This window comes from Felis catus, chromosome E1 (assembly GCF_018350175.1).
Source record: "Felis catus isolate Fca126 chromosome E1, F.catus_Fca126_mat1.0, whole genome shotgun sequence".
Classification (NCBI taxonomy): Eukaryota; Metazoa; Chordata; class Mammalia; order Carnivora; family Felidae; genus Felis; species Felis catus.
Window position 1 is genome coordinate 45,378,432 of NC_058381.1, and position 14,030 is coordinate 45,392,461.

General features: G+C 39.5%; 1 protein-coding gene and 1 long non-coding RNA gene across 49 annotated transcripts in view; one reads left to right on the top strand and one right to left on the bottom strand.

Moving 5' to 3' along the window:
* EFCAB3 (EF-hand calcium binding domain 3) overlaps nucleotides 1–14,030 on the top strand; it is a 460,207-nt gene that overhangs the window by 404,641 nt on the left and 41,536 nt on the right. For 46 of the 48 annotated variants that reach the window (XM_045044749.1, XM_045044748.1, XM_045044746.1 and 43 more), the window contains 3 exons: nucleotides 5,706–5,759; nucleotides 6,889–6,993; nucleotides 11,240–11,293. In XM_045044749.1, coding sequence (XP_044900684.1) covers nucleotides 5,706–5,759; nucleotides 6,889–6,993; nucleotides 11,240–11,293 — 213 coding nt within the window. Of the gene's footprint in view, nucleotides 1–5,705; nucleotides 5,765–6,440; nucleotides 6,785–6,888; nucleotides 6,994–11,239; nucleotides 11,294–14,030 lie in introns of those variants that run through there. The other 2 variants (XM_045044789.1, XR_006589651.1) reach the window with 2 other exon arrangements.
* Nucleotides 616–5,471, bottom strand: LOC123381967. The gene is made up of 3 exons (XR_006589654.1): nucleotides 5,424–5,471; nucleotides 4,157–4,358; nucleotides 616–839 (listed from the first exon to the last, which is right to left on the bottom strand). It is a non-coding gene; the product is annotated as an uncharacterized LOC123381967 (long non-coding RNA).

The following is a 14,030-nucleotide window of genomic DNA, read 5'->3' on the forward strand; positions in this document are numbered from 1 at the left end:
CTCACCAATAGTCATGAAAATACAAATTAAAAAAATACAGTATTATTTTCACTCATTGGACAGGCAAAAATTAGCAAGATTGATAATATCCAGTTCTGGCGAGGGTATGAGGAAAGGGACTCACTGACAGGTAAGAGTTTGCCACTGCTAGAGATGGTCTTAGAAAAATCATTTAGCAGTATCTATGGCGGGCGGGGGGGGATTCCCGGGCGGGGGGGATTCCCTTTTCCCCTGGTGAATCTAGCCAATATGCCTCATCTGTAGTGTAGCTTTTCTTTGTGCTGAGGCCTGGTCCCTGTTCTGCCACTAAATTGCTAACAAATAATTTATCCCTACTGAATGTTAGTGTCTTCCCATGTTAAATGGGAAGTTGAACTAAATAATTCTCTAGGGTCACTTCTTTCTCTGAAATCAATATAGATAAAACCTGCAAAGTACTTAATGCAATGTCTAGAAGACTCCGTAAATGTTAGTCATGATGATGGTGGTGACGGTGAAGGTGACGGGGAATATGGAAGAGATGCTGGGGAAGAACAGAAGGAAGAAGAAAAGAAATTCCATGACCTATGAATTAATTTTGCCATTGTGAAAATATAAGTCCTAATCGAATAAATATTTGTTTACTAAATATGACCTTTATATAAATAAATAGGTGAGATGCGACCAGAGCATTTGGTAAGAAATAGCACTGGGCTCACGTCTTCATCCTTCACTACTCCTCTTCTTCTTGGCAACTTCCATAACTTCCAGGCAGATCAGGGCTTGTGACTTTACTGTGCCATAGACCCCTTTGACAGTCTGATGAATGGATCACTTCTGAGTATAATATTTTTAAATGCCTAAAATATAATAAGTAAGATTATGAAGAAACTAAATTTATCAAAACATTAAAATATCAATTATTAGTACTTAATAACACATTTAACAAGTTCTAGTAGTAGATGTAATAATTGTTAGAATTTTAAAGTAGTGAGGGGCGCCTGGGTGGCGCAGTCGGTTAAGCGTCCGACTTCAGCCAGGTCACGATCTCGCGGTCCGTGAGTTCGAGCCCCGCGTCAGGCTCTGGGCTGATGGCTCAGAGCCTGGAGCCTGTTTCCAATTCTGTGTCTCCCTCTCTCTCTGCCCCTCCCCCGTTCATGCTCTGTCTCTCTCTGTCCCAAAAATAAATAAACGTTGAAAAAAAAATTTGTTTTAAAGTAGTGATGAGTAGGGTGCCTGGGTGGCTCAGTCATTTAAGCATCTGACTCCAGCTCAGGTCATTGTCTCATGGTTCGTGAGTTCAAATCCCACATGGATGAGCTCAAGCCCTGCTTCAGGTGAACCCCACTTTTCTCTCTCTCTCTCTCTCTCTCTCTCTCTCTCTCTCTCTGTCTCTCTCTGCCCCCTCACTCGCAATCTCTCTCTCTCAAAAAAATAAATATAAAAAAGGGGTGCCTGGGTGGCTCAGTCGGTTAAGTGTCTGACTTTGGCTCAGGTCACAATCTTGCGGTTCACAGGTTCGAGCCCCACATTGGGCTCTGTGCTGACAGCTCAGAGCCTGGAACCTGCTTCAGATTCTGTGTCTCCCTCTCCCTCTCTCTCTCAAAAATAAATAAATATTTAAATAATAATAATAAATTAATTAAATAAATAAAGTAGTGATGAGCCTAAGTAACTTTTCAATATATTTGCAAGAGCTACCATGTAACATCCAAAATGTCAGTGATTTGTATTAATGGCAAAGTCATAGGTTTTACTACTTCGACTGTGGTTTGTAGCCTGCATTAATAATTGAAGAAAATGCTAAATTTAAGTGAGTGGTTAGTGAAAATACAGATGGGACATTGTGGGAGTTAGAGGCACCAGCCCCCTGTGTAGTCAGAATGTAACTACTAATAGCCTACTGTTGACTGGAAGCCTTACCAATAACATAAGTCAATTAACAAATATTTTACATGTTATATGTATTATATGCTATATTCTTACAATAAAATAAGCTAGAGAAAAGAAAATGTTATTAAGAAAATCATAAGATTGGGGTGTCTGGCTGGCTGAGTCAGTAGAACATGCAACTCTTGATCTCAGGGTCATGAGTTCATGCCCCACGTTGGCTGTGGAACCTACTTAATTAAAAAAAAATCATAAGAAAGAAAAAAATATATTTACAGTACTGTATTTATCAAAAGAGTCCATATATAAGTGTAGTTCAAACCCATGTTGTTCAAGGGTCCACTGTATTTTTTTCCCATTCAAGCTCAAGGACTCCCTGAATTCTATCATTAGAGGGTACATAGGCCCCAGGTTAAGAAATCTTGATTAAATATTATTTAACTCCTGATATAAGTCACCCATCTAAACACTCTGACCTCCTGTTCCTTGACTTCCTTAATTTCAGTCATCTTTCACTCCTGTCCCTTAACTGCTACTCACATGGTGATGACCTACACCTTGTCCCCACCTTATACTTCATCATCCCCAAAAACTCTATTTCACGTACCCACTCTCTGACGATTACCTTTCCAGTTTATTTACTGTGCAGACATTTCTGCCATAACACAATGGAGGAATGCCTGAAAAACCTCCTGTTCTGTAAAATTTAAATTGCCCACTAGGGGCACCTGGATGGCTCAACTGGTTACGCGCGTCCAACTACAGCTCAGGTCATGATCTCCCAGTCCATGAGTTCAAGCCCCACATCAGGCTCTGTGCTGGCAGCTCAGAGCCTGGAGCCTTCTTCAGATTCTGTGTCTTGTCTCTCTCTGCCCTTACCCCACTCACTCGCTGTCTCTCTCTCAAAAATAAATAAACATTAGGGGCGCCTGGGTGGCTTGGTCGGTTAAGCGTCTGACTTCGGCTCAGGTCATGATCTCATGGTCCGTGAGTTCGAGCCCTGCGTCAGGGTCTGTGCTGACAGCTCAGAGCCTGGAGCCTTCTTCAGATTCTGTGTCTCATCTCTCTCTGCCCTTACCCCACTCACTCACTGTCTCTCTCTCAAAAATAAATAAACATTAAAAAAAAATTTTAATTGCCCACTAAAGTAACTGAGCTCATAGGGAAAATTGGAGAAGCCCAGTCAAAATATGTAACCAGAAAACTAAGAAAAGCAGTAAGTGATACTGTGTGAGGAAGAGTAGACAGCCCAGGTAAATAGCTGAGTGGCTGGAGACTATTAAAAAATGCACACCCACACCCACAAAGAAAGAGTTGAAAAGCTGGCTTGCAGTTCTGAAATAACGTAGATGGAAGTAGATTTCTGAGCCAGTGAACCTCCTTCCCCTTCCTATATCACAAGTATCTCTTCCTATATTAATTATTTTATGAAAATAGGGCTGAAAAAGCCCCTGCCATACCCAACCTAGAATTTTTACTTTTCCTACTGAAGTTCATAATTCTAATTCTTTCACTTAGGAAAAAAAATCCGTGTGAACCAACATACCATCCACATTGCTGTGACATTACCCCATTCACCAACTGAATATGATGACTAATGCTGTTGAACATGCGCTGTAGTAGGACAGAGTACAGAATTCCAACCCCAGTTGCTCACCAGCCATGTGGAATCTCGGCTCCCATTGTGGGCTGGCCCTTCCACTTGTAGCCTGGATCTCACCTCCACTTGCCTTCTCAAGGACTCAACTCCTACAATTTTCCCCCTTTCTCTCCTGCACCATCAATTTCTCCCTCTCTACAGTGTCTCTCTATGTATTCCATTGACATGCTGATAATGCTTTTCTATTCCCCTTGTCCCCTGCCAGTGACCATTCTATCCCTTAGTTCCTCTTCACAAGCAGAACCTCTCAAAAAGTTGTCATTACTTAGCATTGTCTGGTGACTGATCATAGCTACATTGAGCATAGCATAATGTATAAACTTGTCGGATCATTCTGTTGTACACCTGAAACTAATATAACATTGTGTGTCGACTATACCTCAAAAAAATCCCTAACATTTGTGGTGACTCTTTGTCTCTTGTTCCTCACCCCCATTCACTCTTGAGCACTCGTTCCCTGCCATGGAACCAAACCAGCTCTCAATCATCAGTGACCTCTCTCTCTTGCCAAGGTTCATGGTCACGTCTCTGTTATTTCACTTGCTATCTCAGCAGCGTTTGACATAGTGACTAACCCATCTTTATTAAAACATTTTTTTCTACAGACTTTTGAAGCCCCATACTCACCTAATTTTTTTCTTTCCTTACTGGGAGCTTCTTTTCAGTTTCCTTTTCAGTTTCTGACTCTTTTTCCCCTGCAAGGTCTCTAAATAATGAAGGGTCCAGAAGTAGAACCTTGGCTGTTTATTTGGTTGGTTGGTTGTTTTTATCTGCACCTTCTTCCTAGGGGATTGCATCCAGTCTCATTGGGTCAGATGACTTCTTAAAGCTGATAAAAGCAAATTTATTTCTCTAGCTCAACCATCCTAAGTCAGGAATGGTATCTCAAACTAGCTATTTGAGACCTCCACTTTGATGTCCAAAAGGCATCATAAATTTAATAAAATATTGATTAATTCCCCTAAAAAGGTTTGAGGCTTTCTAGTAATGACATTTAGTAATAACATTTAGTCCCATGTCAGTAATGTCATCCCATCTACCCTGTTGATGGAGAAAGAGGGGAAGGAGGGTTGGGGAAGGGGACAAATAGTTTTCTTCCTTAGTTTCTCCTTTCCCTTACATCACACATTTAAATCTAGGCTCCACCTGGAAAATATGTCCAGAACTCATCCACTTATCACTGCCTCCACTGCTGCAACCATAGCCCAAGCCACCAGGATCTCTTTCCTGGACCACTGAAACAGTCTCCTGTCTAGTCTCCATTCTTCCAGTTTCCCCATCCTGTGCACATCAGCCAGAATGATCTTTTCAAAGCTAAAATCCAGTTAAATTACTCCCCCTTCTTCGAGGCTTCCAATGACCTTCCATTACAACCAGAATAAAACCCCACCTTTATCATGGGGGCCTACAATTCCCTGCATGATTTGGCCCATGCACACCAGCCTTTTCTCTGCCTCTCAGTCACATCAAATTCATCCCATTCTTAGGGCTGTCCCTCGTACCGTCTTTCAACCTGGAACATTCCTTCTTGTCATTCAGGCTTCAACCCAAATAGTCCTCAGAGACGCCACCCCTGACTTCCCCATCTAAAGCAATCTTACCATTGCTCTTTATTGTATAACCCTATTTTATTTCAATGACATTTTAATAGTACTTAAAATGATCCTTTTTGTTTATTTGTTTATATGCTAATTGCCTGTTTCCCTCTGTGAGATTGTACGTACACTCCTTGACAGCAAGAACCCGGCCAGCAGGTTTACTTTCATATCCCCAAAGCCTAGCAAAGTGTCTGGCACATAAAAGCCACCCCCTTAAATATCTGTTGATTCACTGACTAAATTAAAAAAAAAAATACTCAGGGTCAGGTTCATTTGTCCTTTTTCCCTATACTTACCTGTAACCAATCACTTCTTGGTTTAATCTTACTCTGGTGGCCTCTAAAGCAAAGAAAAAGGAAGATATAAGAATGATTCATTACAGATTGAAAGCTTTCTTCATTTCTAAGATAACACTGTTATCTCTGAAGTTAAGTCCATAAAATTCTAAGGAAAATTTGGGGAAAAAATTACTGAATTTTCATGGTCTTCACAGTTTCCGAACTTAGGTGTCGTAAATTTTGTGGGTCTCAGTTATGCCAGCTTGTCTTATTCTGAAGTTTATTGCCCTTGCCTTACAGATGATAGAACCGTTGGTCTGAATGATTTGATGAATGCTGCCAGTTGCATAAAGGGTAAGTTCCAAGCTGTGATAAAAGGATATTGTAAATAACATCTTCATATTTTATAATTGGTAGAGAATAATATTTCCCCTTCACATATGTTTCAGTTCTTTCATATGTGTGCTTTTATGGATGCTTCTGAACTTGGGCGAACAGTTAATATGTGTAGTTAATATGTAGTTAATATGTGTTAACATATAACTTCCCATAATATTCTCAGTTTTCCCCCAAAGAGTTCTTCACCACAGTAACAGATCAAGAGCCAAAGAAACATTCCTTTTCTCCATGAACCCCACTCCCAGAAATTTATCCTCTGGCAATAATATAGCTGAATAAAAGAAAAAAGTCTCTATCCAAAGACCTTCAGAGAAATTTGAAACAGCCTAAATATCTAACAGTAGAGGAATGACTACATATACCCTGGCCTATTAGGCCACTGAGATATCATGTGTTGAAATTAACTGTAAAGATGACGTGGTAACTTGGAAATGTGTTAACGACATCATATTAGGTTGGAAAAGCAGAATACAGACGGTGTGGATATTAGATTTCCACATAGTAAAAGTACAGCCTTATTGTCAGAGTCCAGAAATGGAATATGAAAAACTACAAATCGTTTTGTGGTAGGATGGCAGAATTCTATTTTTTTCCCCTTTTATATTAATCTTTAACGTTGCTGCATTCTTTTTACAGTGAATGAGGAAAAATTACTTCTGTGTTGAGATGAATAAAATTCTTGGAATGCATAGTGATCACAGAAGCAAGCTACAAGCAAATATTTTCAGATGAAAATAAAATTTTTAAGACTGGTCTATAGAAACACACTGAATTTTCAAGCAGGGTAGGAGAAAGGGTAAAAACAAAGCCAAATCCTTATATGTGGCTTAATTTGCTATGGATTTTGCAATAACTCACCAGTCGATTCCTGACCCATAGTGTGCTTTCCTTTTTGTAGCCGCCAGAATTAAAGACACAGAACTTTTTTCTGACCCTCCTGTTAATTCTGGGCACTCGTGGGTAATAGTATATATAAGTATATATAAGTAAGTATATATAAGTATAGTATATATAAGATAGCATTTTTCATCCTTCATAGATAGTTCTATAATATTTACATAATTTGTTTCTTAATTTTTCTAAGGAGAGGTGATTGATATCCAGGACTTGGACACCTTTCTAGCCAGTGAAGGGATCGAGCTCACAGAAGATGATATGAAGGAGCTGATGCCTCATTTGACAGTTAAAGGTGAGAAAAATTCTCATCTTCCCAGAAGTGTGTCTTTGTTATCCTATATGTAAGATCCTCAGAAATGATCCTCGTCTTTTTTTTTTTAAGTTTATTTATTTTGAGAGAGAGACAGACAGAGATCAAGGGAGGGGCAGAGAAGGGGAGAGAAAGAATCCCAAGCAGGCTCCACACTCTCAGCTCACAGAGCCCAACTCAGGGTTCAGGCCCACAACTGTGAGATCAGGACCTGAGCCAAGACCAAGAGTTGGACGCTTAACCAACTGAGCCACCCAGGCACCCCTCCCCCACTCCTTTTATTTTTTCTTTATTTTTCTCCCATCCCTTTTAAAGACCTACCTTCCCCTGGCTCTTCTGCCTGATAATTATGACCATCCACCCCTCATTCCTTTCTCAATCCTCTTTTTAATTGTCTATAGGAAGCCACTTCTGCTTCCTAGGTTCACATTCTTTGAATCCTTGCAATTGGCTTCCTCACTCACATAGCCGTGACTCTACCAAAATAGCCCCCAGAATCCGAAATCACTAATGACTCCTTTGCCAGCTTCACTTATTCAAGGTTCCCAACCTGGGAACAACCGAGGGTTTATTTCTGTCTTCTTAGTTTTAGTTCCTTCCACCCTTTGATTATATGGCTCCCTGATCATTGCTTTAGTTACCAACTCTCTATGACAGCAGCTCTCAAATGACAGTCCAGGGACCCCTCTCTCTTGGGAGGTCCACGAGTTTGAAACTATTTTTTTTTTTTTTTTAGAAATGATCTGACACTTTTTTTTTTTAATGTTTATTTAGGTTTGAGAGAGAGAGAGCACGCGCAAGCAGGGAAGGGGCAGAGAGAGAGGGAGACACAGAATGTGAAGCAGATTCCAGGCTCTGAGCTGTCAGCACAGAGCCCAAGGCGGGGCTCGAACCCATGAACCCGTAGGATCATGACCTGAGCCGAAGTTGGATGCTTAACTGACTGAGCCACCCAGGCACCCCAGAAACTTTAAAATAACTCTAAAACATTATTTGCCTTCATCACTCTCATTCACTCACAAGTATACAATAGCTTTTTCAATAAGCTACATGATATATCCACAGGATATACTGAAAAACCTATGAAAATATTTCTTTTCTGACTACCTGAGTCTATGAGGCCAGATTTTCTTCAACCAAAAAAATACATCTCAGCAAACTAAATTCAGAAACAGACTGAGAATCCCAGCTGTCTTCTATTAAGCCAGACATTAAAGAGATTCGCAAAAATGTAAAACATTGCTATTTTAGCTCAGGCTGCTATAACAAAAATACCATAGACTGGGTGGCTTATGAACAACAGAAATTTATTTCTCTCAGTTCTGGGGCCAGAGGTCCTGAGATCACGGTGCCAGCATGGTTGAGTTCTGGTGAGAACGTTCTCCTGGGCTGCAGATTGTCAATTTCTCATGGTATCCTCACAGGGCAGAGAGCTCAGAGCAGCAGGCTCTCTCCTGACTCACAGGGGCACTAATCCCGTTCATGAAGGTCTGCCTTCATGATCTCATCCTATACTAATCACCTCCTCAGAACCCAGCCCCCTAATAACATCACATTGGGGATAGGATTTTAATATATGAATTAGGGGGCTTATGGGGGGACATAAACATTCAGTCAATAACACTTCCTTTCCCACTAAATGTTAATGCTTTAATTTTTCATTTTTAACTGATACATATTTTTCATTTAAAAGTATGTTAACAGGTTCCCTGGTGGTCTAGTGGCTAGGATAAAAAAGTATGTTAACATGTACTGGATTTATTGCTATTTTATGGGGCGTCTGGGTGGCTCAGTCGGTTAAGCCTCTGACTTCAGCTCAGGTCACGATTTCGCGGTCCGCGAGTTCGAGCCCCGCGTCGGGCTCTAGGCTGATGGCTCAGAGCCTGGAGCTTGCTTCCGATTCTGTGTCTCCCTCTCTCTCTGCCCCTCCCCCGTTCATGCTGTGTCTCTCTCTGTCTCAAAAATAAATAAACGTTAAAAAAAATAACCATTGAAAAAAAAATTTTTTAATATTTTTTAGGGGCTGCTGGGTGGCTCAGTTGGTTAAGCCTCCAACTTTGGCTCAGGTCATGATCTCATATGCTGACAGCTCAGAACCTGGAGCCTGCTTCAGTATCTGTCTCCCTCCCTGCCCTTCCCTGCTCCTACTCTCTCAAAAATAAATAAACATTTTAAAAAATGTTTTCTCATTTTTTTTTAATTTCTCAGTTTTAATATCTAATGATAATTATAACCCACATAAACCTCTGGGAGGTTATCAAAAATTTTTAAGAATTTAAAGATGCCCTGAGACCAAAATGTTTGAAAACCTTTGTTCCCTGAATTATTCTTTGTCACCGCTGTGTTTCCAGCCGCCTGTTAAATATTTCTTCCTTTTCTACCAGCATCTTAAACTTTTTTTGAAGAGTGGACTTTTTCTTAAACATCAGATGCACACAGTGAGCTAATCGAACTCCTCGGTATGGTGCACTATCATCATTGGCCCATGCAAAGACTCTTTGTGTTTCATTTTATTATTTTCCCCTTTACCTCCCATTTCCATTCCTAGCTCCTTCCCTCCATCATAGGTACATTCTCTTTTTTATCTTTATTTTTTTGGTACTTGTAAACTTTATGCTCTTTCTTTGTCAAATTCTTACTTAAATTATAGTTAGTTAACATATAGTGTAATATTTGTTTCAGGAGGGAAATTCTGTATTATATTTAATATATATTCTTCAATCTACCTTCCTCATGTCTATTTTAGATAGGTATGTATCCTTTTAAAAATTCAATGTGGGGGGGGGGGTGCCTGGGTGGCTCAGTGGGTTAAGGTTAAGCGTCCCACTTGGGCTTGGGTCATGATCTCACAGTCCATGAGTTCGAGACCTGAGTCAGGTTCTGTGCTGACAGCTCAGAGCCTGAAGCCTGCTTCAGATTCTGTGTCTCCCTCTGTCTCTGCCCCTCTCTCTTCCCCCCGTCTCAAAAAAAAAAAAAAAAACATTAAGAAAATGTTTTAAAAAATTCCATGTGTGTGGTATTTAATCTCCCTAAATGATATTATGCTATAAAACTCATTCTATTTTTTTAATGTTTATTTTTGAGAGAGAAATAAAGAGTGCGGGGGAGGGGCAGAGAACGAGGGAGAGAACCCCAAGTAGGTTCTGTGCTATCAGCTCACAAGCTGTGAGATCATGACCGGAGCCAAAATCAAGAGTCAGATACTTAGAGCACCTGAGTGGCTCAGTCAGTTGAGCGTCCAACTTTGGCTCAGGTCATGATCTCATGGTTCATGAGTTCAAGCCCCGCATCGGGCTCTGTGCTGACAGCTCAGAGCCTGGAGCCTACTTCGGATTCTGTGTCTCGTTCTCTCTCTGCGCCTGCCCCGCTTGCACTCTGTCTCTCAAAAATAAATAAAAATGTTAAAAAAAAAAAAAGAGGTACTTAACCAACTGAGCCACCCTAGTGCCCCTATTCCTTTTTTTCAAACCAACATTTTTAACAGCCTTATTAAAATATACTTCACATACCAAACAATTTATCCATTTAAGTATATAATTCAACGGTTTTTAGTATTCACAGATAGGGGCAGCTATCACCACAGTCATTCTAGAACATTTTCATCACCTAAAAAAGGTGCTATGTGTATGCAGAAGGTGCTAAGGGAGGATTTAGCCAAGGCTGGGGTTTCCTGGAGAAGACCCTAAGCTGAACAAGTACGGGAAGATGGTTCTAGCCGGAGAAGCACACTCTGTGTCCTTAAAAGGACAAATACACACCTCACATGTATTCATTCTCAAGAAGTACTTGTTAGAAGAAAACATACAGCAGCTCCTTCTCTCCCTATTCCAACTCTGAGCACTTGGCCAACATATTCTCTTCATATCTCTGTTTCTAAAATAACATAGATCTGAGTCTGTAAAAGATGCTGCCAGAGTTGAGCCCTGGTTCTTTTTATAATATCCCTTTTCCGCCTGTCACCTTTGGAGTGTCAGACCTTGAAACACAGAAGAGAGGAGCTGTGTTGAAGACGTAGAGAGTTTTGTCTCACTGAAGAGTTTTCCTTTGCTCCATCATCCTCACCGGAGGGAAAAATGAATCCAAGTCCCAAGCAAACCAGTCTCTCTAGTCCTCCTAACTCACGGACAAAGTTCCAGGCTACCATGTCATTTTAATCACTTCACAACTTTTATCAGTTTTTATGAGTTTTTATGTGACTTTCTCTGTATCCGATTCAAATGTTTTACAGGAAATGGGAAGGTTAGAGTGCCTTCAATTATGGCGGGCCTGAAGAAGTTTAAACGTGAGTGGAAATTTATGATTCAGTTTATAAAAATGGAAGATCTGGTGCTATGCATCTATTTTTACATGTGTTTCTTTGGTTATAAAAGTAATACATATTCATTATAGAAAAGTTCTGTTTTTCATTATCGAAAGTTTCTATAATGAAAAAATGAAAGAATGAAAAAGGAAAATGTTAATAATTCTTAATTGTATCACCCAATGATAATCTATAATTTTTCTCACCCCCAATTTTATTTCCTTATACACACAATTTTTGTGCATTTAGCTTTAAAGTCATACTTTCAAAGTACTTTTCCATTTTCGTATTAATATTAAAATTTTACCTATTGATCATGATCTCACAGTTTGTGAGTTCAAGCCCTGAGTCGGGCTTTGCACTGACAGGATGGAGCCTGCTTGAGATTCTTACTCTCTCTCTCTCTCTCTCTCTCTCTCTCTCTCTCTCTTTCTCTCTCTGACCCTCCCCATTCACTCATGCTCTCTCTCAAAAATAAATAAATAAATTTTTTTAAAAAATCTTACCTACTGATTGGTATGTCTAATGACCTAAAATTCCTTTTTAGATGCCTGTGAAATTTAGCATATAACCTTAGTACATTTTGTTTGCAGGTCTCTTAGCATATTAATTTTTTTGTTTGTTTATTTTGAGAGAGACAGAAACAGTGCAAGTGGGGGAGGGGCAGAGAGAGAGGGGAAGAGAGAGACTCTCAAGAAGGTTCTGCGCTGCCAGCCCCAAACCCAAGACGTGTGGCTTGAACTCATGAAACCATGAGATCATGACCTGAGCCAAAACCAAGACTCAGACACTTAACCAACTGAGCCACCCAGGTACCCCAGCATATTTATTTCTAAAATAAGTTTTCCAATGCCAAATGCCACAGTCTGTACTTACTTAGAAAATAATAAGTGGTAAGTTTGAAAATGATGCTATGAAACTTGCCAGGAGAGGCAAGGTAAAACTTGTCTTCGGTCCCCTTGCCCCCACACACAACCTCAATCTGTACTTCTTCAATAATTTTGATTTGCTGTCTGCGCCAGCATTCTTCAACGAGAACGATTTTGTAAAAATTGATGTCTTTGAAAGCCTGATTGTGTTTCAAAAAGAATTTAAGAATAATTTAAGGTATTTTATGTAAGTATCTACAAAATGAATCTTAATAAGAGAAGATAAATTTGAATTCTAGACACCCACACTTAACATTTCCAAACGAGTCCTGTTGTATTTTACTATTTATAAAAGAAAAAAAAATCCTCTGAATAGGTCCCATTCTATCCCATATATTGCTCTCTCTGTCACTGATGCCAGAAAACTTTCAAAAATGTCTGTCTGGTAGTTTTTAATCCCAGCATTTAAAATCCTGATGCTGAATTTAGAGATACAGAAGCAATCCTCTAGATCATGTATAATAAGATCAATGTTCATCAATAAGCATTTATTCAGTCCCCAAACACTGTAAAAAAAAAAAAAAAAAAAAAAAAAGAAAGAAATTCAGCAATGAAAAGGGACAAAGTTCCTGCTTTTAGCAAGCCTGGTTTTTGAGTATAGTATGTGCTCAATAAATGCTTCTTGATTGACTAATAAAGGTTCTAGTCTCCTGCTTTCTTGATAATTGAAGATTCACTAACCCTAGCAGCTGTATTGAGGTCATTCTCATAATACCCCTCCCAATCTGGGCCACTCTGAAGAAGTAGTTATGTAAAACTATGTAAAACCCCAGGGCACACGAGGGAGTTCTGCAAATCAGCCTTTCGCAAAGCTAAGAAAGCACAGCTTCCCAGTCCCCCCTGCTTACTTTTCCATTCTTCTTCTTTCTCCTCTTTCATTTCTTCTTTTTCCCTGTTCTTCTCTTCTCCCTGTCTCTATAAGAGATTACATTTCTTTCATTCCTGCTTCCACTTGTTTTCCTAGTAGTGTTGCCTTTTTTTTCTTCCCGTCTAGTCTCTATCACACATAAATGTTTCACATGCCCATCCTGCTGTCCCACTGCTTTCTTCACTACGTAAGCCCATTCCAAAATATATTTTATTCTGTGAAGTCCACAGTGCTTTGAAGAAAATGTAGACATTAAAAGTACGTTTCCTCATTTTAGAAATTTCCAACAGTAGTGTCTATTCCACAAATTCCCCATTGTTACTACTCAATGTCCACTTCTTTTTTTTTAATTTGGAGTTTTGTTTTATTTATTATTAAGCTTTTTATCTTAATCCCAAAGTAGTTAACATACAGTGTTATATTAGTTTCAGGTGTACAATATAGCAGTTCAACAGTTCCATACATTACTCAATGCTCATCATGATAAGTGCACTCTTTTCTTTCAACTTTTTATTTAAATTCTAGTGAGTTAACATATAGTTGTAATAATGATTCCAGGAATAAAATTCAGTGATTCATCACTTACATATAACACCCAGTGCTCATCACAAGTGCCCTCCTTAATGCCCATCACCAATTTAGCCCATCCCCCACCCCTCCAGCAACCCTCAGTTTGTTTTCTGTGTTTAAGAGTCTTTTATGGTTTTCCTCTCTGTTTTTATCTTATTTGTCCTTCCCCTCCCCTATGTTCATCTGTTGTGTTTCTTAAATCCCACATATGAGTGATATCATATGGTATTTGTCTTTTTCTGACTGACTTATTTCACTTAGCCTAATGCACTCTAGCTCCTTCCACATCATTTGCAAATGCCAGGATTTCATTCTTTTTGATGACTAATATTCTGTTTTATATATATATATA